General features: G+C 54.3%; 1 protein-coding gene across 1 annotated transcript in view; it reads right to left on the bottom strand.

Annotated features, from left to right (window-relative positions):
- HERC2 (HECT and RLD domain containing E3 ubiquitin protein ligase 2) overlaps positions 1–25,807 on the bottom strand; it is a 140,943-nt gene that overhangs the window by 57,021 nt on the left and 58,115 nt on the right. Inside the window, exons 25-45 of the mRNA XM_087829217.1 lie at positions 24,098–24,201; positions 22,690–22,840; positions 20,086–20,300; positions 19,696–19,828; positions 19,476–19,603; positions 19,195–19,390; positions 17,951–18,084; positions 16,547–16,720; positions 16,336–16,472; positions 16,075–16,226; positions 15,222–15,413; positions 9,996–10,183; positions 8,789–8,981; positions 7,384–7,566; positions 5,821–6,002; positions 5,239–5,386; positions 4,968–5,164; positions 4,495–4,728; positions 3,626–3,764; positions 2,285–2,425; positions 1,130–1,272 (exon numbers count right to left, since the gene is read on the bottom strand). Coding sequence (XP_087685343.1) covers positions 1,130–1,272; positions 2,285–2,425; positions 3,626–3,764; positions 4,495–4,728; positions 4,968–5,164; positions 5,239–5,386; positions 5,821–6,002; positions 7,384–7,566; positions 8,789–8,981; positions 9,996–10,183; positions 15,222–15,413; positions 16,075–16,226; positions 16,336–16,472; positions 16,547–16,720; positions 17,951–18,084; positions 19,195–19,390; positions 19,476–19,603; positions 19,696–19,828; positions 20,086–20,300; positions 22,690–22,840; positions 24,098–24,201 — 3,464 coding nt within the window. The remainder of the gene's footprint in view (positions 1–1,129; positions 1,273–2,284; positions 2,426–3,625; positions 3,765–4,494; positions 4,729–4,967; positions 5,165–5,238; positions 5,387–5,820; positions 6,003–7,383; positions 7,567–8,788; positions 8,982–9,995; positions 10,184–15,221; positions 15,414–16,074; positions 16,227–16,335; positions 16,473–16,546; positions 16,721–17,950; positions 18,085–19,194; positions 19,391–19,475; positions 19,604–19,695; positions 19,829–20,085; positions 20,301–22,689; positions 22,841–24,097; positions 24,202–25,807) is intronic.

Genomic DNA, 25,807 nt, shown 5'->3' with positions numbered 1-25,807 from the left:
AAGGCGCTTCACACAGCACAACAAGGACGTCGGCCGAGCTCCCATCCGAATCGGTGGAGACAGAGCCCGGGAAGAGCTCCCTCCGCATTTCCCCGTTTCCTCTCCTCTTTCCTCTTGGCGCCAGGCCCTCCCACGGTGCCCCTGGCTGCCACTGCCCACACCCTCCTAAATACTCTTGTCTCTGCAGGGGACAGGACACAGAGCCAGGCCACACTGAGGCACTTCAAAGCTCTCAGGCCTAGCGAGTGGTCACTGAACCCCACGCTCGCATCCTGCCTCTGCCCTTGCGCCCCACCGGTCAGCCTTCACGGCAGTGGCCAGAGGCAGCTGCCTCTCCACTCTGGTCCTGCTCCCAGCAGGGTCCTGCTCTCTGAGGCTGTCGATCAGATGCCTTCTGCCTGCCAAACTCAGCATCCAAGCTTTTGTTTTGTCTTTGGTATTTTACCCAGAATTTATGTTTTACATACCAAAGGTTTTTAAACACATCAAGTCCTCCAGGTCTCAGGCCGCGACGCTGCCATCACTCAGACCTGGTCACCGTCGCCTCTTCTGCAGACATGTGCCCCCGGCCCTAGGCTGCCGGGAGCGCACCAGGCAAGGGCCCCGGCCTGGCAGGGACAGCAGGACCAAGAGAGGCTTTGGGCTGAGTGGACAAGCGAGCGAGAGCAGCATCGTAGGCTGAATGCTCTTTCCATAACGGCACTTCCCAGAAAAAGACGCCTCCACCAGCACCTGAGCACTTAACCCCGGCCGAATCTAGTGGGGTTTTCAAATAATCCACATGAATTCACAATAAGGCTAAACTTCAACCCCTCCATTCTCTAGTGTTATAAGTTCTACGGCAAACACGGTTAAAGCCTAAAGAGTTGTGAGAATCACTGCGACACGTCACTTAAAATCCAGACGGTATCAGTGAGTCCCCTCAAGCTTTGCCCCCTGAGCTCCTCTGCTCCTGTGGCCAGGACAGAAGAACCGAGGGCCCCTCGGTGGCTCCAGGGGATGGGTGGCCGTGCCAGACACCAAAAGGAACAGACACCAAAAAAACAAAAACAAAAACAAAGCCCAGAAAAGAGGAATACATCAGTGAGAAAATACACATTGAGAAATAAAACTGTTCAGCGGCCAGTACCTCGAGCTCCTGCTTGTCGAAGATGGCCTTCACCGGGGACGGCTGGGTGGCCGCCGCCAGCAGCTGCTGCAGGAGGATCATTGGGGGCTGCGGCCCCTCTGGAGACATGTCCCCCAGGTCAGGGGACGCAGCTGCACCATCGTCTGGATTGAAAACAAAGTATGTGTGACATTAAAGGGAAGGTACTGAGCCCATCAGCAGCAGGGCTTCTACCCTGCCACACCCTAGACAACCACACTCCGCCCAGCCCTCCCCAGCCTTGGCCACTGGTGTCCTGGACGTCCAGGAACTGTGCTAGCAGGGGTCAGAGGGCTGGCCGCAGACAGAGCTGCTGGGTCCACTCTGTCTTCTCGCCCTGACCCAGGGAGTGAGGGGCACAGACAGGGACGGCCTCGTTCCCACATACTCAGCAGTGTCTCTCGACAGAGGGTCAAAAGACCTCACAGCTTGGTTTTTCCTACTCAAAGAGCTCATTCTAGAAAACAGTAACAATGTAAGTTTAAGGCAAGCCAGCTGAACGTCCACCGTCAGCACCTCGCTAGCACATACTCCTACGGCACAGCTAGACTCCTAGCAACAGGCTCTCCCATTTCTCGGATCATTACCGTTTCCAGGCAACGAGCACGTGTTTCAGCACTGCAAACGGCACCACGTGTTCCCCTGCGCAAACGCAACACCTAACGACCGGCATTGACTTGTCTCCAGGTTCAGGATACACCACCACCGACAAAGCAGCCACAACATGCACCTGCACACGTGTCTGCGTGCCTTTGCGTGTGACACATTCCCCAGTCGACTTTGTCAGTGGACACGCAGAGACAGAGAAGTGGACAGAGACACAGACGTGTCTGTGCATTTCCTCAAGTGCCCAGCAGTTGGTGGCACAGACGTCAGGCCCCACTGGTGAGGTCCCAGGGCCGTGCTCTGTGCGTGGAACCAGCGCAGGGTCTGGTTAAGGCGCAGGCCTCACCTCTGAGGTCAGGAAGGCCTGAGAGTCTACGTTTGTACCGTGTCCTCTGTGTTGGGGTCAGTGCTGCTGTCCTTGGGCCACATTAAGTAGCAGCGGGAAGGCCCTGCGCCCCCTTGCCCCACCAGATCCCTCCGTCTCTGTGTACGCGGGTGGGGCCTGTGTCTGGCACACCGACCCTCACACACCTGTCTGCACAGCAGCCTCCTGCACGGCAGGCTGGGCCAGGATCTGCCGGAGCTGGTCCTGGTGGGACAGCAGTGCGCGGCCTGCCTTCAGGATGTACAGCTTCAGCTGCTGGCTCCGAAGCAGGTCCAGGTCCACTTGTCCTGCGGGAGGAAAGGACTCAGCGGGATGCACGCCCTGCTCGAGCTCACTCCACTGCGGCGACGGGACATAAACAAGCCGTCGCTGTGGGAATCAGGTGACCAGGCCCAGGGCTGTGGACTGAAGGACTCATCTTTCCCAGAGTTAAATCAAGACCGGGGATTCTGGGAAAGTGCCCTTGCCTCTCCGGTCTCCCCCTTTCCTGCTCCTCCATGGGCCGGGCTGAGATCAATGGCTGAACACAGAACTCTGTGATCTGTTATCAGTATCATCAAATAGCTAAAATTCCAACCAGAAAGGTGACAAGAGACTTGCGCCTTTCCTTGCCAAGCCACCACCAGGACAGTTCTGTCCAGTACTTGCCACCTACAGTCCTCTCACTCACGCTCTCAGGAGCACAACCCTCCCCATGCTCCCCTCTAGTCACAGGGACACAGCCGCGCCCCAGGCCACCAACCAGCAGGCTGAGGAAGCCGACCAGAGACGCAGGCGACACAGGAGCTGAGCACAGCTGTCCCAGCAGTGCCCCAAGCAGGACACACGGAGTCCCCGGGGGCAGTGTGGGGACGAGGGACGGCAGGAGACGAAAGCAGCACAGGTGCCCCTCGGGCATCGAGGCCGAGTACCAGGCAGCCAGGGTCATCTGCTGTGACCGGCTAGGGGACAAGGCTAGTGGATTCTGGACGTGCTGTGGCTGACACGCTCGTGCCCTCCAGCTAGGGATGTGAGCTGGAGGCTCAGGTAAAGGTGTCACCATCGTAAACACTGCAGCAGCAGTCACGGAAACGGGAGAAATGGTTGAGAAAACTTGAGAGGGCAGAACAAGTGGTGTTAGGAAGATACCACGGGATTTCAACAGGGAAAGAGCAGCGAGGGGGGGACGGCTCGAAGAACATGCAAGGGCGATGCAGGGACACCGCCAAAAGCAGGACCCAGACACACGAGGGGCCCACGTACAGGAGTCTCCACCCACTGCCAATGGGGACAAAGCAAGGCGGCCCTGCTGGGTCTGCAGGTGACGAAGCCAAGAGCAAAGTCCCCAAAGGCAACTGGGCCAGAGACCACGGCTGGAGGGTAACAGGGGGCAAGAGAGGACAGACACTGGCCCTGGGAAGAGGGGAGGCCATGCCCAGCGCTGCCCCGGGTTCCACCCCACAGCTCAGCATGGCCCCCGTCTGAGCCCAAACTGACAGCAGGCTCACCTGCAAAGCCCCGTTTGGGCGACTTCTTCATCCGGTTCTTCTCCAGCCTGCTTCCCGCGAGGTTCACCAGCTGCGCCCAGACCGAGAGCATGGGGTCTGCGAAGGGCAGGTTGGTGATGCTGAACGCCACGGCAGGGAGCTGCGGGGAGAGCAGGACGCTCACCACGCGGCCAGGGCAGCGGGAAGGAAGGTGCCTGGAAGTTACCACGACCTCGAGGCTTAATTCTCAGAGACCACACACCCACAGTCTGCTGACAGACGATGCGAGAGGAGGGACGCGTGTATGTGCAACAGACTTAATCTACGGTACTTTTTCTTTGCCAACTTGTCAAAGGGTTGTAATTATTACCTACTTAGGCTTTTCTGTACATTTTAAGCTTACTACAGCGTATACTTATTTCTGTGACAATCAGTGTTTCTCGAAACACAGTCAGACTGCAACGCAGGTCACATCAGGATAACATAAACCCTCCCTCCCCTGGGCACCCCGACTTCACAGATCTAGGGTGACAGTAGCTGCTACACAAGCCAGTCACTCAGCACAATTAAAAAGCATTTCTACGGGAAGAATGGCCCTTTTTTTAAAAGGAATCATTTTTAGGGTTTTTTCAAAGCTGAGTAGTTGAAAACTCTCACGGTTCCTGCTAAGTGACTGCTGTCCTCCCCTGTCTTTTGAGGCTGAGACAAGATGTAAACTGCTAACCCCCAACCCTGTGAAGGCCCGACTCACCCCAGCACACAGAGCAAACAAGGGAGCTGGGCGGACGGCCCCTGGAAGCAGCGAGGCTACGGGACTCGCAGCGCTGGCAGAGCCCAGGTCTAATATAAACCCCTCACCTCACTGCCAGCACCGGGCACCAAGCACCTACCGGCTTCAGCTGATTCAGCGGGCACACGCGGCACGTCCGCATGTCCAAGAACTGCACGGTGATCTTGCCCTTCGGGGTGATGCGCGTCACGGTGCCCTCCCCAAACTCCTCGTGCATGACCTGGCCCCCCAGGCGCAGGCGGCCGTCGATGCCCCCGATGACGGCCAGGACAGCCATGAGGCCCCCCACCTCGGGGCTCTCCGAGGCGTCCGGGAGGCAGTCCCCCTGAAGGGCCTGGTGCAGAGAAAGGGAGCATGAGGACGGAAGCCTGAGAGCTGCCTGCGCCCTACCACCTACAGCTGGGCCAAGTTCATGGTTAATCATGCCGCACAATAATTATTTCCAGTAACAAATGTTTTCAAACATATCTCTGAACAAAGCACGCAGCACATACAAAGACGACTTAATGTATAAGTCAGGGTGACATCATGCAGAGGTCACCAGGCAGACATGACCACGAGCGCAGCACCCACCCCGTCGGCCGGCCTGGCCCCACAGCTGAGGGTGACGGACTGCAGCTGGGAGTTGATATACTTGTTGATGAGGCCGTTCCACTGGCCCAGGGAGTGCAGCGTGCGCAGCAGGGCCACCGCCTCCTCCGCCAGGGTGCTGCTGTGAGTGGCCGTAAGTGAGGCCTGCGGCCGGGCCCTCCGCCTCCGCAGAGTGGACTCTGAAAGAAACACAGGACAGGAGCTATGGACGCCCCGCTCACCAGCCGGGACCCGAGGATGGAGCACGGCCCACCTCTAAGAAAGGGGATGTCGGAGGAGCAGGTGGTGAGCAGGCTGCCCAGGAACCCGAAGAGCTTCTCCACGAGGCCCTTCATGTCCTCTGCCCGCTCGGCCTTGTCCCAGGACGGCAGCACCGCTTGCAGCAAGTGTATGGCAAGGATCTGTGCAGGGCGATGCAGAACACCGGAGTTAGAGAAAGCCTCTGACACACAGAAACAAGAGTCTTATTTTCTATTTCCTGCTCCTGTAAGGGAATTTACCACGTGAAATTCTAATGTTCATTATTATGCAACAGCCAACTACACCCAAGTTGACTAACGACATGGATGACCAGAGGTTAAAGAAATAAGCTGTGTCACAGACGCAGGCACTCGTTTAACTAAACAATCATCCCTTCGTTTAATTCTCCTCGAGCCAATCACACTACAACTCCTGTGAAGATGAGACGTGACCCTCACAGAAGTCAGTCAAGAACCTCAGCCTGCTTCTAGGAACTGACTTTGGGGCGAGCCCACTAGTTTCTGGATGGGACGCCGCCCACTCCTGAATCGCTTAATAAACCCAGTGGGATCAGGAGGAGCCGGGCACACGTTACCTGGCGCTGCAGCGAGGCAGCCGTGAAAGGCGCATGTCCCTCGACGACCCGCATGAGCAGGGCGATCCAGGGTGGGGAGCTGAGCGCGGCGCACATGTGAGGCGTGAGCGCGATGCTGCGCACGAAGCCCAGTGAGCACCAGCGGCGGTGCTGCTCCCGGCTCACCAGCCTGGTTGGGGAGGCTGCGGGCGACACAACCCGCTCGTACTGGCCCCAAGAATCACTCAGCGCAACCCCGGCTTCCAATTCACCTGCTACACTATGTTCATGAATCCAAAGTGAGGGAGGAAAGCCTCCGGAGGAAGATTTTGGGGTTATTTCAAGGAACATCTGACAACATTTTAAAAACCTTTAACAGACGTGTAGTAACTCACACTGGTTAAGGAACTGGAGCTACTGCTTCTAGGTCGTAGGAAGATGGTCCACAGTCCACAGGACATGGGGGAGAGCACCTGTTACGTCTTTTTAAATGTTGTGTGTTTGAAATATGCCCCATAATGTTGTTTCTACTTTACCTGCACCAGGAATGGCCAATCTGAGTATAAGAAGTCGTGTTAATAGGAGGCGAGCAAGGTTCTCAGGAGCTTTATCCAACTGAACTCTGCTGAGACTACAACCTGCCTGCTCCGCCCTTCCTTGGGTCATCCTCTGCCCATTGGGGCTGTACCACGACCTGCTTAGGCCCACCCGTCAACTCACCGTCCCCGCCCCCAGGGCCCAGGGCCCCTGCTCCCACGCCACAGGGAAACACGCCCTCTCCTGCACTATCACACCCACCTGCTCTAACCTGCACACTCACATGCACAACAACCTGCACCCCTCCACACTCACACCCCACCCCACCCCACACACACTCAAGCACCTCAGCGGGCTGAAGTGTATCCCCCAAGTTCCTGGTCATCCAGAACCTTAGGGTGAGACCTTATTTGGAAGTAAATGCCTTGCAGATGTAACTAAGACAATGGATGGGGGTGGACCCTAAATCCCTAATGAAGTCCTTATCAGAGACAGAAAAAGACGCACAGAGATGCAGGGGAGGCATCTGTGCGCCTCACAGTGACCTTGCTGGGAAGTAGTCACAGGAAATGTAAATGATTAAGGTGGGGGCACACTGGAGCAGGGTGGCCCCAATACAATGTACCTGGTGTCCTCATAAAAGGGGCAATTTGGAGACAGACAGACAGGACAACACCCCGTGAAGATGAGGGCAGAGAGCGACACCACAGGGACATCAGAGTCAGCCAGCAAACCTCCAGCAGTGAGGAGAGGCCTGGAGCAGAGGCCCGTGCAGCCCGAAGGACCAGCCCGGACCCAGCCCTGCGGGCACCTTGATGCTGGATTCCAGCCTCCAGGAATGAGGCCCTCATCCCTCATCTCTGCTGTTTAAGTCCCTGTTTGTGGTACTTAAACGTGGCAGCCCGAGCAGACCAATAAGCTACCAAGATTGTGGTGATTTCTATCGGGTGCCCTAGGACCCCAATGCACGCAGGCAGGCGTGCGCGCGCACACACACACTACCACGCGACACAAGCGCAGCCCTGATCCTGACCCGCACTTGATTACCTGTCTTGTCCGTGGTTCCGCTTTCCACCAGCATCCGCAACAGCCCACACAGGGTCCTGGTGGCCTCGGTCTGCATGACCTCAGCGTGGACCCCGGCGGAGAGGCACAGAGTTTGCAGTAAGTTAACGGTGCTGGTCAGCATCATGGCGGTGGGGTGCATGTTCCGTTCACATTGCTCAGCTTCTGAAAAAAACATCAGAATAAGAGACTCTGCTCCCAACAGAACTGGAAAATGTGCCTGCGTATAATTTAAGGGAGTTAACGTCGCAGTCTTCTTTTTACTGTGGAGAGGGAAGCAGCTCTTTGCAAGAAAAGGTGCAATTCCAGATGCAGTAGATGCTCACCCTAATCATCTCTGTGCCCATCTCCTCAAAGAAAACTAGCTTTTGAAACGAGTTAAGTTTTTAAGAACCACCTCAGCACGCAGCTCAGAACGATTTCAAGGATCTGCTCTCTTAGGAAGCAACTTGTCAAATGTCAAACGCTGGCTGCTGCTGAGCCAGCTGTGTCCTTGACGGGGATGAGGTGCCCATCTCCACGGAGGGCACAGAGGCTCTGGGACTAGCAGGCGCGAGGCAGCAGGCGTCTGTCACTCAGCCAGCTCCCTTCTACTCTGAACTCGTGAGGGAAGCTCCAAGCAGAGGCTGCGAGGAGGGCTGCTAGGCCTGACACTGTGCAGTCAGAGGCAGTGACAGCAAAGCCTGTGCTGACCCCCTAGGCGGGGCCATGCGGCTTCCATGTGCTACTCCTGAGAGCCCACAGGCGGGCATCGCCGGTGCCCACGCAGAGCCAGCCTGTCCCACCTCCACGCCTGCTCTCTGCTGGGCTCAGACTCTCCGGTTTCCTCTCCCAACCAGGAAAGTCCCTTTAGAAGCTGGACCATGCTGCACACACGGCCGGCACCTGAGCCCCGCCAAATCAGGGCTGGCCTCCCGGACCGTCCTACCAAGACCAGCCATGAATGCTTCTCTCACATCCCAAGGTCTTCTGGATGCATCTAGAAAAACGTGACAAAGCCCTCCTCCCACAACCCTCGATTTCCTTACATGGGACTAAACTTTCTGGGGTCACTGCAAACTCTCACCCCTGCATCTCTCCAAGCAATCAGTACTGACAGCAGCATTCCGAGGACGGGGGAGGGAGGGGCAGGCCCGCCCACGCTGCCCGGCTGAAGCACGCCGGGCGCCGCCCTGACCAGGCCCGCCTGCCCCACTGCACTGTCTCAGCGGGAGCAGGCGGCCTGTCCCGGCCTCAGCGGTGCCCAGAGCCAGGCTGCACTCCTGCAGCAAACACCAGGGGCTTGTTCAGCCTGGGCTTCAGGGGCAAGCCCGCAGCTACCGAGCGGCGTGCGGGTGAGCGCTGCCAGGGCCAGGCCCGGCGGGAAGGCTCCGTCCCCAGCGCCCACCTGGATCGTCCTCCGTGTCCGAGTCCTCGGCCGAGGGCTGCGCGGCGGCCGGCAGCTCCGCCAGCTTGAGGTCGTACTTCCCCTCCTTCCCCATCCTGTAGGAGTTGGTGCTGCCCGTGTCCCACTGGACCCTGATCCAGCCGTCCTCTCCCAGCTCACCGATCACACGGCCGAGGCCGGGAGGAGGTCCGTCCTGGGGAAGCCACAACGCAGACAGGTAAGAGGCGCGTGCTGTCCCATCGCAGACGCTGCCTAGAGCGGCTACGTCACTAGGCAGGCGCTCTAACCGCTGGCAACACGCACCGCGGCCATCCCCGCTGGACACGGACCAGGACACTTCTCACGCACCTTTCCCAAGAGGGACACAGGAGACGTGCCCTCTCAGTGCCACCCTCACTGGGCAACATGGGGACAAGGCTGGCCAGCCCGGCCCTGGCGCCTGGTCCTTGGCCCCTCACTGCCTCACGAGGCTCCACAAGACCAGAAATCGGAAACCAGCACCTGTGTCCCCTCTCACTGTGTGTTCCCCCTCCAGCTCTCGCTTCTGCGTGAGCTGGTTCCAGAAGGCCCTGCTCGGTCGTTCTGGGCACGTGGACTCCTGACGTGGCTGAGGAGGCCTGGCTTTAGTGGGCTGAGAAAGCCTGGGCGTGACAAGAACCCTCCCACACCCTCGGAAGGTGGGCACTGTCCTTAGCTGGAGACCAGGGCGATGACAGACTCTAGCCCCCAGAGCTCCACCTGGGGAGGCCTGATGGACACGGGGGCCATGTGCCACAAGGAGAAGCAGAAAGGAGACCACCATGGCCGGAGATGGCCGGGCAGGGCACTGAGGGGATGCATGGCCACCAGCTCGCAGAGGCAGCTGGGTGTCGCTGCAGAGCTTCGGGGACGCAACTGCTCAGACGAGGGTCCTGCACTCCTCATTCTCGCCCTTGTCCTGGCTGCACCTCGACTGGAGCCTGTGCCAGGGGCTCCAAAAGCAAACGCCACCCCTCGTAGACCTGGCCCTGCACGAGGTGCCCCACGCAGGACGCTGTTCTCTCTACTGTCCTGACTCCGTGCACCTGGCATCGGGAATGAACAGCTGGGTCTGTCAGCTGCACACGTCCCGAGTGAGCAGACATTTGCTCCATTGGCGAGAGCGAGACAGTCAGGTTGTGAAAAACTGAGGACAGTGCAGCCACTGCACCTAAGCAAACCTCAGTACCTGGTCGCCCCACTTCCAGTCCACACCCCGCATGACCCTGGTTCCGATCTTCATCATGGCGGCCAGCTCGGGCCCCGAGACAGGGAGCTGCGTGGGGGCCGTCTCCTTCCTTGTCTCCTCCAGGACGGTGGCAGAGGCGCCTCGGGCCAACACGTTCCCGTCTTCCTCAACGTTGTCACCACTGGGGCCTGTCAGGGCATCAGAACCAGCAGCCAGTCAGTACCCAATTAATACATATGACAAAGATAAAAATTATCTTGTTTTAAAATGATTTCAGCAAAAGGGAGAGAGACAGAAACAACGAGAGTTGCTGATGGGCATCTGCAGTGAGTCCTGACCCAGCTGCTGCCTCCTGCACGCCCCCTACTGGGGATTGAGCCCACAACCTGGGAATCTGCCCTGACTGGGAACTGAACCGAGATCTCCTGGATCTGTGTTCAATGCTCAACCTCTAGTCACGCCGGCCGGGCAAAGATAATAATTTTAAACAATTCACTGTGTGCCATGGCCGGTGAGGCACAGTGGTTAGAGTGTTGGCCTGCACACAAAAGGGTCTGAGGTTCGATCCCCAGCCCTTGTTGGGGCGCATATGGGAGGCAATCAACCTATGTGTCTCTCTCACATCGATGTTTTTCTCTCTCCCTCCCTCCTTCCCTTTCACTCTAAAACTCAATGGAAAAAATATCCTCAGGTGGGGATTAACAAAAAAGAGAGATAAAAGATATAAAGGCAAAGTGATTAAGTTTGAAAAATTTGCATCACATTTTTACTAGAATAGACAAACAAAAGATAACCACTTAAATGTCTAAGAGAAAAATTAACTTTAATTATGGTGCTGCGTAGGAGAGACCTCAGAGAAGGCGAGACCGCCAGCCTCAGAGCCCCACGTGCAGGGTGGGCCTGCACTGGCCTCTGGGAACCTGGATCGTGGGAGGGCCCCCACTCCCCGACTGAGGCCTCGCTGTGCTAAACTCTTTGCACAGACAGTGTGGTCTCTGCCAGAACCTGCTTCCTCCTGGGTCTGGAACTTGGGTACGTCCAGGCAGAGACCAGCCCTGTGGGGACCCTGGGCGCCAGGTCTCTGAGGAGCTTCCCAGAGGGACAGCAGTTCCTGTGTTGTCACAGTGCGTGTCCTGTGGGCTCCACTGGGACAGGACCTGTGTCTGGTTCTCCCAGACCTCGCCCAGGCACCTTTTCCCTTTGCTGAGCTGCTCGGTGTCCTCAATGAGATAAGTCTTGGTTCTGAGTGTGCCTCTGCCTCTTGTCCTGTGAGGCCTCCTGGTGCGTCACTGAGCCTGAGGGTGGTTTTGGGGACCCGACAGGGGTGGCAGTGGTGGAACTCTCTAGAACCCTGTTTGGTAAAAGAAAGACTAAAGGAGCAGGCATGAAGAATGTATTGGTCCCTGTGGCTATGGAATCACCATAGTATAAAACAGGAGCTGAGCTGTCAGAAGCAACGTGCACCAGGGTGTGAAAACAGTAAGTCCACCCCAGGAGTGGCTGGTCTGTGCTCCGACTGCTGGTGGCCTTGCTGGCCTACGTGAGGGGAAACGCAGGCCTAAGAGCTCCTTTGGTCTTTAGTCTCTGCTCTAGGTAGGAGGGGAAGTCCCCAAACGTCATTCCCAAAGGTAGGCCTGGGAGGTCAAAAATGTAGAAAGTTTGTGCTCCTCTCTCCTCTGAGAGCGAGAACAGGGGTCCATCAGCCCCAGGGCAGGAGTGAAGCTTCAGATGAACTGGGGGACCGGTCTTCTTCCAGGCCGGCAGGCCTCCATGAGGCCCTGGGGGCAGGGGTGCATTCCTGCCGGGCCCCACCCCTCCCTGTAATGTCAACCCTGGAAATGCTGAGTTTACTGGGAAGGCTTTGAAGACATTTGCAAGTAGAAAAAGGGGATCATTCCTGAAGTGGCTCAGTGGGGTTGTTCTGGGTCTTTTTAATGTTTTATTGATTTTAGAGAGAGAGGAAGGGAGAGGAAGGGAGAGGGAGTGAGAGAGAGAAACATCAATGATGAGAGAGGAACCCTGATCCGCTGCCTCCTGCACGCCCCCCAGTGGACACTGAGCCTGAAACCCGGGCGTGTGCCCTGACCAGGAATCAAATCAGTGACCTCTTGGTTCACGGGTTAACGTTCAACCACTGAGCTGCACTGGCTGGGCTGTGGCTTAGTGTTTTGTGGCCACAGTATCTGGACATATACATGTAAAATGAATATAAAATACATGAAAGAAAAGCCCTGGCCTGGGAAGAGGCTGATACGGGTGTGAATGTGTGGAACACAGGCTGGAATTTAAACTCCAGAGCAGGGTTAGCAGAAGCCCCATAACCAATGATTTGTGCCATGGCTTTTACCTACTGGACCCTCTGAGAAAAGGGATACAACAAGAGAGGCAATTTCTCCACGAAAATACACTGCTCAGACTTTTAACAGTATCAGTCCTTAGTTGCTATGAGGCGTTAAGACATGGGACGGGTGACTCACAGAGGCTGCCTGTTCCCAGCCTGGTGCGTGCTTCTGACGGGTCGTGTGGGCACAAAGACCACAAGATCAAAGAGCAGAGGAAAGCTTGGTCTGCACTTGCCCTGCAGCATCTCGGGATTCAGGCAAAGAGCATCGCAAGCCAACCAGATCCACACGTGTGCAGAGCAGGACCCGAGGCTCGAGAGGAGCCGACACACATGCTTCTCGAGGGCGCAGGTCCTTCCCCAGCGCAGACCACAGATTAGGCCACAAAGCACGTCTCTGACAGAAACAGGCAGATACACAAAGCACCTTCTCTGACCATAATGAACCGGAAGTAGACATTCAAACCGGAGGAAAAGTGGAAAGTTCACAGGTATGTGGAATTAACCCACAGACACTAAACCAACCAAAGAAAACAATCACAAGAGAAATGAAATATTTTGAGATGAATGAAAACAAAAATGCAGCATACCAAAACTTGGGGGATGCAGCAGAAGCAGTGCTGAGGGGGAATTTACATCTACAGAAGCAAACATTACCAATGGAGCCTTGGCGGTGTGGCTCAGGGGTTAGGGTTGGCCATCTGAACCAAAGGGTCAAGTGTAAGCACCTCGGCTGCAGGTCTGACCCCCGGCCCAGCTGGGGTGGGAGTGGGAGACACCAGTCGACGTCTCTCTCACACCGATGTTTCTCTCTCCCTCTCTCCCCCCTCCCTCCCTTCCACTCTCAAATAACTCAACTGAACATCTGGGTGAGCTGGGAAAGAACAAAGTAAACGGGAAGTCAGAGGAAAGAAGGAAAGAGTAAGAGTAGCACAGAGATGAGTAGAGAGCAGGGGAAAAACAGTCAACAAAATCAAATCAACAAAACTGAAATATTTTAGGTACATTAAGGAAAAAAGATACAAACAACTAAAACCAGAAATGAAGTGGCGATAATACTACTGAGTCTACAGAAATAAACATGACTGACTATAAGACAATTCTGGGAATAACTGTGGCCAGTAAGTTAGCAAACCCAGATAAAACGGATAGATTCCTAAAAACACACAAATTACGTGAATTGACTCGACAAGAAGCAGAGAATGTGCACAGACCTACATAACAAGAGGCTGTATCAGTGACCCAAAACCCTCCCAACAAAGGATGCTCCGCACCAGGTGGCTTAGCTGCTGAATTCTGCCCAGTGTTTAAAGAGTTAGCGCCAACGCCCTAATTCTTCCAGAAACAGAACAGCAGGGAACAGTCCCCACTCACTCTAGGAGGCCAGCATTTCCCCGACAGCAAAACCACAAAACGCTGATTAAAGAAAAGAGCTAAGACCTGAACAAAAGCCACCCCAAGTGCGTGGAAGGAAAGGCTCAATGTCGCTAGGAGGATAATACCCCCCAACACAACCTACAGCTTCAGTACAATCCCCAGAGAACACCAATGGCCTTTTTGTAGACATGAGAAGCCAGCCCTGAAACTCATTCGGAAATGCAAGGGACCAAAGTACTGAAAATAATCCTGACGTAGAAAAACAAAGCCGGAGGACTCACTTGTCAGTTTCAAAACTTACCTCAAAGCGACAGTGTTGAAAACAGTGTGGTCCTGGTACAATGACAGACACACAGACCAGCAGATCAGAACAGAGTCTAGAAGGAAACCCAACTATCGATGGTCAAATGAAGACTCTTTTCTACAAATGGTACTGGGACAACCGGAAAACTCAAAAAGATAAAGTGAACCCTTACCTCACACCATGTTTAAAAAATTACCTAACTATGAACCACAGACCTAAGTATGAGAACTTAATGTTTTTAAGCTTCTTTGAAAAACAGTAAGCCTCAAGAAGAAAACATAGTGGGTGATCCTCACGACCGTGAATCTGACAACGGTTTCTTGGACATGACGTCAAAGGCAGAAGCAGCAAAAAAATATACACACACACTGGGTTTCATCAAAATTTCAAACTATGCATCAAAGTAAAACAGGGCCCACCAAGTGGGACAAAATACCTTCAAATCACGTAACTGATAACAGCATGGCATCTGGAACAGGTAACGGACTCCTATAACTCAACCACACCAACATCCCAGTTAAAAATGGGCAAAGGATCTGAGCACTTACTTTTCCAACAAAGACAGACAAATGGCCAGCAAGCACATGTAAAGAGGCTCAACATTATCTGTCACTAGTGAGATGAAACCACGATGAGATGCCACCGCACTCCTGCTGCGGGGGCCTGCATCCTTAGACACCGAGAGTACCTGGTGCTGGGCGGACGTGGACAGGCCGGAGCCTGTCCACCGCTGGTGGGCACTGACACGGTGCGGAGCTGTGGGAGCCCAGCAGCACTCAGCAGTTAAACACAGGATCTCCATGTGCCCAACTCCACTCCTAGGTACGTGACAAAAGAACGGAAACAGGCGGGTGGATGGGTACACAGAACGCAGCATGTTCACACAGTGGTAATGTCTTTAGCCTGCAGCACTGACACAAGCCAGAGAAATCATCCGCAAACAGGCTGACATCTGTGTGGTTTCATGGACGTGAACTGCCCAGAACAGGCAAACCCAGAGCCATGAAGAGTAGGTTTGCTGCTGCAAACAGCCAGGGAGCAGGGAGCCCGGAGTCGCCGCTACACGTATGGGTTTCCATCTGGGGTGGAGGGTTATGGAACCAGACGGTGGGAACGTGTGCACAGCTTGGTGGGCGTGCTCCGTGCCCTTGAAGTATAAACTTAAAGTGGGGACACGGTCGGTTTCATGTTGTGTTTTACCTACCGATGAGCCGCAGCGCCGTCTGCGCGAGGGCGAGGGTGCCTGAGTTCAGCAGCAGGCTGAGGTTGTGGGCGCCGTGCTGCAGGGTCAGCATGCTGAGCATCACCAGGAGGAAGCGAGCCTGCGGGGTCGTCCCCAGGCTGGGGCCCGAAGGGTTCTCGTTGGTGACCGTCTGCAGGGGGACAGGCTGGATACCTAGAAAGCATTGGCGCCCACCTAAATTTTTTGTGCGTGGAGACAAGTACATGATGCAGAAAGCTTTGGCAATTTAACAACTCTGCCTGCTTTTCAGTGGATCTCCATAGTGTGCACATCAGGGAGCCTGTGTTCCGTGGCACTAACGCTACCAGCGTCATCCACGCTACCACACGCAGCCACCTCCGTCTGGCTGCAAACCCTACCTGGCTGCTCCCAGCATCGTGCTGACTCACTCCACTTCAAACACAGCAGAGTTCACGTCCCTGCCACACACACAACCCTGGCATTGCTCTGTGGATGCTCACTTATGACCTAAGAAATTGGGAATTAACACAGGATACCCATTTCAGGGTGTACGGTGTAAGTGACACCGTGAGGAGGTTAAGATGTCAAAGCTCTGTATTAGGAGACTACGAGACTGTGTCTTCTGACAAATCTGGGAAGCTATGTTTACAATCTGAGAAAGTTTGAAGCAGCTTAGATGATCATTCTAATGGAGGAAGTTATTAAAGTCTTTCCAAGAGCAAACATGGGCATCTGCAGGTTTCCACAGCACACAATGAAGAGCCAGCCTACGAAACAGCGCCAATGTGATCACCGACGTTCCTGCGGCAGCGATTTTAATGCAGCCTGTTAACCATGAGGTTGTTTAACTCACCAAGCTCTTTAAACTTGGCATTTGCATCCATCAGAATGTTTCGGATGTTCTGAACCGCCCAAGCATACAGCTTGCCAAACGTCACTTCCAGCAGCATCCGGTTAAAAGGTGGGATCAAATCGACATCCTTCAAGCAATCCGTAAGGGGCTCCCTTTCACACAGAGAGAGGGAATTTTACTGAGACTGTGGTCAGGCTCTAACCTACACAGAACGTGTGGACGCCACCACCTCCCGACTGGGAAGGAACGTTCCCGTTTTACCCTATGTCGACCCCCTCAGGGATAAGCCGCTGCCATCCACAGAACATAGCGTACTGCACGGACGGAAGCAGGAAGTTCTTGGCCGCCAGCTTTAATATGGTGTCTATCCCCTCCAGGCGGACCTCTGCTCTCTCCAGCTGCAAAACACCAACGCACGCAGGTGAGTGTCATGGGTCCTATGCGAGGCCAGTGGTCCCCGCACAAGCCTCACCTGCTTCAGGAGGCACCGCCTCATCTTCTCCACATCCACCGGCTCCTCCCTGAGGGCGAACTCGGCGATGGTGGTGAGGAGCGCTGACTGCGGGTGGAGGCCCTGCACGTTCTGCTTCAGCCACTTGTACCTGTGAACACCCGTGACTGTGCTCAGCAGAGGCTGCCACTTATCCTGACAAAGGAACCATGCGCACCGTGAGTTCACCTGCTGATGTTAACGTGCTCTAAGACAGTTACTCCAGTAAAACATAAGTGTCCACAGGTGTAAACCGGTATTTTAAACTTAGGAACTAACTTATAGTAAAAGTAACTAGGTCATAAATAGCTTATAAATGAATTTTAAGTGTCCATACTTGATGTACTCTGGAAAGCACTTAAGTACGTGGCATAAAGTTAAATTATCATCCATATTAACAGCCTCAGGGGCCAGGACAGTTTCTGAAGGAGACATTCAATGAATGAATGAACGGATGGTGAATGAGTGAATGGATGGATGGATGGAGGATGGATGGATGGTGAATGGGTGAGTGAATGAATGGATGGATGGATGGATGGAGAATGGATGGATGGATGGAGAATGAGTGAATGGATGGATGGATGGATGGATGGTAAGTGAATGGATGGAGGATGGTGAATGAGTGGATGGATGGTGAGTAAATGAATGGATGGACGGTGAATGTGGGAATGGATGGATGGGGAATGGATGGTGAATGAGTGAATGGATGGATGGATGGTGAGTAAATGAACGGATGGATGGTGAATGAGGGAATGGATGGATGGGGAATGGATGGATGGTGAATGAGTGAGTGAGTGGATGGATGGATGGATGGATGGTGAATGAGTGAATGGATGGATGGTGAATGAGTGAGTGGATGGATGGTGAATGAGTGAGTGGATGGATGGATGGGTGGTGAGTGAATGGATGGATGGATGGTGAATGAGTGGATGGATGGTGAATGAGTGAATAGATGGATGGTGAATGAGTGAGTGAATGAGTGAGTGGATGGATGGATGGATGGATGGATGGTGAGTGAATGGATGGATGGATGGTGAATGAGTGGATGGATGGTGAATGAGTGAATAGATGGATGGTGAATGAGTGAGTGGATGGATGGATGGATGGATGGATGGATGGATGGATGGATGGATGGATGGTGAGTGAATGGATGGATGGATGGTGAATGAGGGAATGATACAATGTATTCCTAGGAGTAGAAGGAAACGCTTCTCTGGGGACGGATTGCCCAGGGCACCTAGGCAGGCATATCTGGGGCTCAGTAACCCACTTTAACGAGCCAGGACCCTCTCCACCCGACGGATGCTCCAGGACAGAGAGCTGGAACTGATGGGTCCCTGTGCTGTGTCTCCACCGGCCAGTCTCAGGACCATAGCGGACGCTCACCCTGGGTGACTTAATAGCGATGGGCCTCTTGTCCACACTCATGGGGCTGTGAGGCAACAGGCAGGCTTCTTCTAAATCACTCTCCTCGTTTCCAATTTTTTCTTCCTCATCAGTAGGTTCTGGCTTCTTAGGAACTATGTTTAAAAACATCATTCATTATAAAAACCATTTACTTAAATACAGTTTCAAATGAAGAAATACTTCTATCTCCATAAAAGGACACAAATATTTTAACATTCACTGTCATCGGAAACGCTCAAACTACAAAAGTACCATAAACACTCTCACAGTGACAACACTGCCTCCCCGCGTCAGGGGCAGGATGGCGGGGGTGCCGCCGCGGGGAGGCCCCACGCAGGGGCGGCTGGGCTCAGCCAGATCTTCCTTCAAGGGCCGGTGCTGGCGCCTGCGTCCTGGCAGCCCACCTGGTCTATCGCACACATTCGCCTCTGCTGCAGCCAACTGGGACCTTTACTCATGGAGGCTGCAACTGAAGCTGTACGTCATTCTCATGTGACAAACATAATCTTCCTCTGGTTTAAAAAAAATAATTTCCAAATGCAAACTCCAGTCTTAGGTCCTGGAGAGTCCGCAGCAAGCAGCCGGTGGCACTGTCCCAGACCCTGGCGCGCCCACTCTGGACCATGCCATGGGCGTCACCAGTGCGCACTGGACTGACAGAAGCCTCTCGCTATGTTAGTTTCTGTAACGAGGGAAACTGCTACTGCGTTTGCAATGTGATGTGTGGTGTTGCTTCCATGTTTTAGTGCCTTTCAAGGCTTTTAGTCTAATTCTTCTCAGCATATAATGTAAATAACAAGCAACATAACAGTACGCTAGCACAGCAAGACATTACTCAGCAGGTTGGCTTTGCTCAGACCCCAAGTTCCCAAGAAAGCCCTGTCCCTTCAGCACCGGCCCTTGGCCAGCTCCCGAGAATTGGGCTGAGCCCTCGGCACGTTCAGCCTGAGAAGGGTTGGTTTCTGTGCCTGCGCTGAGGGCTAGGAGCACGTGTCCCAGTCTGACAAAGCTGACGCTAACGATGTGACTCAGGTGACCCCTGTGTCTGCTCTGCGGGCTGGAGTCTGAGTGAGGCCACCGCCCAGGCGCCCACATCTATGGGGCCAATCCAATGACAACCCCGACACCAAGCTCAGGTGAGCACCCTGGCCCTCGGCCCTCACACGTCGTCCCGCATCACTGCTGAGAACTGAGCGCAGGCCTCCAGACCTTCCCGCGCTCACCTCGCTTCTTCCTCCGCTCCTGGATGATCTTCTGTGCGGTCCTCCGCCAGCGGGGCAGAGAGCTCAGCAGTTTAAACTTGGACATTATTGAGAGATCGTTACAGACCGCGGGCCTCAGCTCATTGAAGAGGAACCTCAAGCGCTCGATGACGGGTGCGCAGACTTCCTTGTAAGAGCGGCCCTGCTCCTGGTGCGTCTGCCAAGCCAGAGATGAGAGAGAACTGATGCAGGTCGTCTCCCGACCGCGCAGCCTGGAGGAAGGAGAATCAGGACCTACCCACCTTAATGAGCGAGCACTTGGCTTGGTAGACAACCCGGCAGACATCCACCACCGACTTGGGCAGCGCTCTGTGCTTCACCTGCTCGATGCCGAGCGTGCCGGCATGAACCAGAGACAGCGCCACGTGCCCTGGAAGAGACATTCACAAAGGGGCAGGGAGGGACGCTGTGGCCGCGTGTGAGCCAGAGACCACGGGGCAGCCGACACACTAAGCTCCCTACCTAAGTCTTCATGTTTTAAGAGGCAGCACAGCAGCAGGCGGCCCACCTCTTCCACGGGATGCTCGGGGGGGAAGGTGATGGGGGTGGTCAGGTGGCACTGCCGACAGTACCTTTCTATCTGACACAGGAAGTCCTGAAACAGAAACAGCAGAGGTGACTCCCGGCCGTCCCAGCCATCGTCGCCGGTCTGAACTCCACGACGCAGCCTCCCAGGCACCTGCAGCTGGTGGGGCTTCCACAGCCTTGTGGGCACATCAAGCGGAGCCACCCCCACCTCCCAACCCATCTTCCAAGAGCACATGACCCAAGTCACGGAGCCGCCCGGAGAGCAGGAGGATGACCATAGGTCAGCCCTGCGGACAGGACGCTGCGTGCGGGAGGCCGGCTCACCTTCACATCGTGGTCCTGGATGTTGTTGTCGGCCAGCGCCTGCAGGAACGCCTGGGAGTGGTCGCCCAGGGCGCGCCGGTGGGCGCAGAGGCGGGACTTGCTGGCGGGGGTGCCCCCAGGGGTGCTGCAGTGGTCCTGGTCCTTCTCTTCATTGTAGCTGTAGTGGATCTGGCTGGTCTGCAGGCCTCCCGAGAAGATGGACGACTGCAGCCACCCTAGAAACCAACGCAAACGGTCACAGCCTGAGGGCACTGCTCAGAAACACTGAGGAGAAAGGGCGAGGGCTGGACTCAGCAGGGAAAGCGGCTTCATCGTGTAAGAGTCGCTCTCACACACTCAGGCGGACGGGCCTGCAACGCCTCACAGGCCCCGGGCTCGACGGCGCGTGGCTCTCCTGCGCTACGCGGACCCTGAGCTTCCCCAGAGCAGAGCAAGACCCTCCACCAATGAAAAGACAACAGCTGGCGAAGGCCCAGATGATGGTCAGCATTTATTAGCATCAGATGCTTTTAATAAAGGTACGTGCACTGCCTGAGACATAGCCCTAGTGCACACTTAACAGACCGCAGTGCAGTGTGAAAACATGCACTGGGAAAGCAGAGCGTGGCTCGCTCTATTGCGATACCCACTCTCCTATGGTGGTCTGGAAGCACTCTCACTATCTCCCGGGTGTTCCTGTCTCTATGTGAAGGCAGGTGACACTTTCTGGTTACGCAACACCTCATGGTGGTGTCAGAGGGCAGTGTGACAGTCCAGGCTCACACTTCCTGGCCACCTGCCCGGGTGGCGGCCGTCTGGAACCACAGCACCGCGTGGAGACTGGGCTCTGCGTTCCGCATCTGGGGCTCCGTTCCCGTGGGTCAGTGGCCACATGCAGAGGCACAAGGGCAGCAGGCCTCCCTCCCTCCGCTAGGCAGAGCCTGCGGGGCCTGCTGGGGAGTGAACATGCACAGAGATCTGGATGGAGGCAACGGGCTGAGCACCCCAGTGGAGAACAACACGTGTGTAGGGTCCATGAAGATACCGCATGCCCAGGGCACCGTCCACCTAGAGCATGGATCTCACAGTCACAGCAGGACACTATGGAGCATGCGACACAGGACCTTCTGAGGGACGGGTCCTGGGAGACCGAGGCCCAGCAGACAGGAAAGGAGAGTTGTGTGTGGCACAGATCGGCCCTCATGCGGAAGGCGACGCTCCAGATGAAAAGCCAGACAGCACATCCTACAGATTTTTCTCAATGACCGTGTTATCAAATATTCCCCACCGCCGAGCAATCAGTCCCGGAGGCGCCCGCTGGGCCCTTACTGGGAAACGTAAGTCTTAGAGTACTCGGGAGCATCCTCCAACGTGCCACCTTACTTCTACACCACAAACCTGACCACGACCTCCCTGGCCCACTCCACTTAGAGCCCCCGCCGCTCTCTCAAACACCGCTCTGATGGTGACTCTGTCGCCCTGGAGTGGGTTAGCCCAGCCCACTGGGCCCAAGGCACACCTGCCCCTCGACTCTACACTTCCCGGTCCTGCCCACCCTGCCTGTCCCCCGACAGAACAATGAGTCTGAGGAGGAGGAGTCACCCGAAGGCTCTGCGGCAGCAAAGCGCCCAGCACGGGCACCAGGGTCTGCTCTGAGGCAGGCTGACCAGGCACCACGCCCTCACCCTGGGGCCCCTGCCCCTCTCAACAGCACCCTCAGGAGCCCGGGTTTGTGCCCAGAGGCTCAGACACCCAGCGCGCTCAGTCTCCAATTTCATAACTGCTTTGCCTCCACGAACCCCTTCTCTCTCCCAGAACGCCTGTCTCCACGGGTCACGACCCCGTGTATCCTGACCCGCTTATCCCGTCTAGCTCGTCAGAGCACACCTGTGACACCCCGAGTATTGAGCACACAGGTACAGATGACCCCGGAACAACATGGGTTTGAATTGCGTGGGCCCACTTATACACAGGATTTTTCCCCACTGATCCTCGAAGTTCAAGTCCGCACTGTTCCAGGGTGACCTGGCAGCTGGGAACCACATATATGGAGGACAACTTACGTTACATGCAGGTTTCCACTGCGTGGGTGGTCAGCACCCTAACCCCACACTAGTCAAGGGTCCATGGTGATTACTCACTAACGCTTGCTTGATGGTCAGACAGAGGGAGAAATGTACAAATACATGACGGAAAACTTCAACCCACTGAGTGATACACAGAGTAATGTTATTATCTTAGGTGATTACAGAGGCTGTGTCCCAAGTTGTATTGGATTTGAGTCTGATAAAAATACAACCTTCAAACAGAATGCTATTCCCAGTGGGCAGCCGATCCATACCCCGTGGATTGCTGGGCACGCGGGGGGACGAGCACCGAGGTGACCATTGTGAGAGCGTGTGCGAGCTGACCAGGCACAGGACTCCCCTCCTACACTTGTTAGCTCCTCCGCTGACAGACTGTGACAGCAGGTGACTGCTGCTGGCAGTTACTTCTAATGAGCGGGTGCGGCCTCACTGCCGAATGCTCATCAACAGCTCTGTGGATTCTTCCTCTCCTACAACGGCACCTATGGCTCAGCTAAAATAACCTGCATCTGTTAATGGAAAACAAAATTGTTCTTACTGGCACATTCGACCTCAACGGGCGACAGCGGTGTGCTTGTGGCTAAGTAGGAGGCGTGTAATCCGAGAAGCAGGCCCAGGTTCCTCTCCGTGTCTATCAGGGGCGAAGACAGGCTCCCCAGGTCTGGGACAGTAACGACTTCTTGGTCAGGCTGGGGAGAGAAATGTCACCATCAGTCTGAGAAAACAGGGTTAATTCAGACAAAACCAAGATGCACACCAGCTTCTGTCCTTACACTAGGCGGTCGGCCTGAGGAGGAAAGTGGGTGCTCTGGGCACCTGTTCCATGGCCTGTGACAGTGAGCCACGCCCCCCCAGAATAACAGAGGATGGAAACTGCACGCAGCCCGCAGAGCAGGGACGCTGCTTGGGTGTCCTGGTAAAAAACCGTCAAACACGAGTTTCCAGAGTGACTGTATACGACGCTTCAGAAGCTATCCTAGTTGTTACATAAAAACCCAGAGATGCACCAAAACAGGACATGACAAGTGTTGCTGAGTCTATCAACCATGACCACACATGTGGAGATGAATTTATTCAAACACTTAGAAAAGACTGAGTTCTAATGAAAACGATCTGAAACGCCTGTCACAGGAGACAATTTACAAACGAAGTTAACGTCCCTCATCATAAAATGCTTCAGGCCTGACCCTTGGGGCCTTTAATACATTATCACCTCTGGATCCCTACACGGAAAGGCAATCCCAGGACACAAGCTCCAATGCCCATGAACATGTAGAAAGGACACATTTCTAAAGAATTACGGCTAGTTCATCCCAAAAACATGGTAAGTCATTAAGTTCAGGACGGTAAGATGTTCCCAATATCTACATAAGCTTACAATGAACTTGTCAACATCAAAAGTTAACCTCTCTTCCTGTGTGTGGAAGTGCCTACATTTCTTACAAGCTAACAATTTAAAAAGTAATGTTTCAAAAGCAGTACATCATAAACCTTAACATGAATAAATGTGAATTTACTTATTAAAAAGAGCCTCTACAGGCCCTGGCTGGTGTGCACAGTGGTTACAGCATAGGCCCAGGCACCGAAGGGTCAAGGGTTCGATTTCTGGTCAAAGTACCTGGGTTGTGGGTTTGCCCCCCACTCCAGGTCAGGCAGAGTGTAGAAGGCAACCAACCAGTCGAGAAACACTTATGTTCCCCAACCTCCCTCTCTCCCCCTATCTCCCCCCTCTCCCTCCCTCTCTCCCTTTCTCCCCCCCCCCCCCTTTCCTGTCCCTAAAAAGCAATGGAAAAACTGCCCTCGGGGGAGGATTAACAGCAACAAGCCTCTGCATGTTTACCACATAATGACACCCCCACCCCCACGCTGCAAAAGGCCCAGCTCTCAACAGTCAGGGTGGCAGCCACCCAGCACCCACGCCCAGAGCAGCTCGGGGGCAGCCTCACCTCCAGGTACTGGCCGACACAGAAGGCATGCATGGACTCCCGCGTGTCTTCAAACTGCAGCGCAGCCTCCAGGGCCACCACAGGGTCTTCCCCAGCAAACTGGGCTGAAACAAAACAACAAATCCGCCTGACTTCCCACAACGTGCCCAGGCCTCCACAGGGGCCTGGCGACAGGAAGCAGCCTCGGCAGGCCGATGCCCTCTCACCCTCTCCCAGGGCTGCTGGGGCCAACTCGGAACTTGGAACGTGTTCCAATGAGTGTTGGGGAAGAAACTGCATATAATGAGAAATTCTTCACATGCATGTGAATTCCCCAGCAGGACAGACACGAGAGTCACAGAGAGTTTAAAATGTTGGGGTGCAGGAGCAGCACCAAATAGACTGTCAAAAAGCCTAATGCTTTTATACCATGTTCATGGATTAGAAGAATTAACATCATTAAAACGTCCATACTGCCTAAAGCAGTCTATGGATTCAATGGTGTTTTTCACAGAATTACAACAAATATTCCAAAAATTCATATGGAACCACGAAAGACCCTCAACAGCCTCAGCAACCTTAAGAAAGAAGAACAGAGTTGGAGGAATGACGCTACCTGATATAAAACTACACTCCACTGTACTCAAAACAGCGTGGTACAGGCATAAACAGACATATAGATGAATGGGACAGAACAGAGAGCCCAGAAATAAACCCAGGCCTATGTAATCAACTAACGTATGGCAAAGGAGGCAAGAACATATACTGGGGTAAAGACAGTCTATCCAGTAAATGGTGTTGGGAAAACTGGACACATACATGCAAAAAAGCGAAACTAGACCACCCACTTACACAAGAATAAACTCAAAACGGATTAAAGACTTAAATGTAAGACTCGAAACCATAAAACTCCTAGAAGAAAACGTAGGCAGTAAAATCTTGGGACATTTCTCGTAGCGATATTTTTTCTGATATATCTTCTTGGGCAAAGGAAACAAAGGACAAAAATAAACAAATGGGCCTACATCAAACTAAAAAGCTTCTGCACAGCGAAAGAAATCATCATCAAAATGAAAAGGGAGCCCACCGTATGGGAGAATACATTTGATGACACATCTGATAGGGGTTAACTATCCAAAATATATAAAGAACTCATACAACTCAACACCAGGAAGACAAACAACCCAATTAAAAAACGGGCAAAGGACCTGAATGGACAAGAGACACATGAGAAAATGCTCATTGTCGCTAATCATCAGAGATGCAAATTAAAACCACAATGAGACATCACCTCACACCTGTCAGAATGTCCACCATCAACCAGTCAATAAATGACAAGTGCTGCCGAGGGTGTGGGGGAAGGGGTCCCTGGTGCCCTGCTGGTGGGAATGCAGCCTGGGGCAGCCGCTGTGGAAAACAGTGTGAAGGCTCCTCAAACAGTTAAAAATGAAAGTATGTTTTAACACAGTGATCCCACTTCTAGGAATACATCCTAAGAATCCCGAAACCCAATCGGAAAGAATTTATGCACCCCGACGTTCACAGCAGCACAGTTCACAACAGCTGAGATCTGGAAGCAGCCCAAGTGCCCGTCAGTAGGTGAGGGGCTAGAACGGCTGTGGGGCATTCCCACCCCGAGTCCAACCCGGCCATATGCTAAGTGAAGCAAGACAGAGAAACACAACTAGTGGAATCTAAAGAACAAAATAAACAAAGTAGGAACAGACTCAC

The sequence above is a fragment of the Miniopterus natalensis genome, chromosome 22, assembly GCF_054644295.1.
Source record: "Miniopterus natalensis isolate mMinNat1 chromosome 22, mMinNat1.hap1, whole genome shotgun sequence".
Taxonomy (NCBI): Eukaryota; Metazoa; Chordata; class Mammalia; order Chiroptera; family Miniopteridae; genus Miniopterus; species Miniopterus natalensis.
The sequence above is the reverse complement of the archived record's forward strand: the minus strand, read 5'-3'. Positions and strand labels throughout refer to the sequence as shown.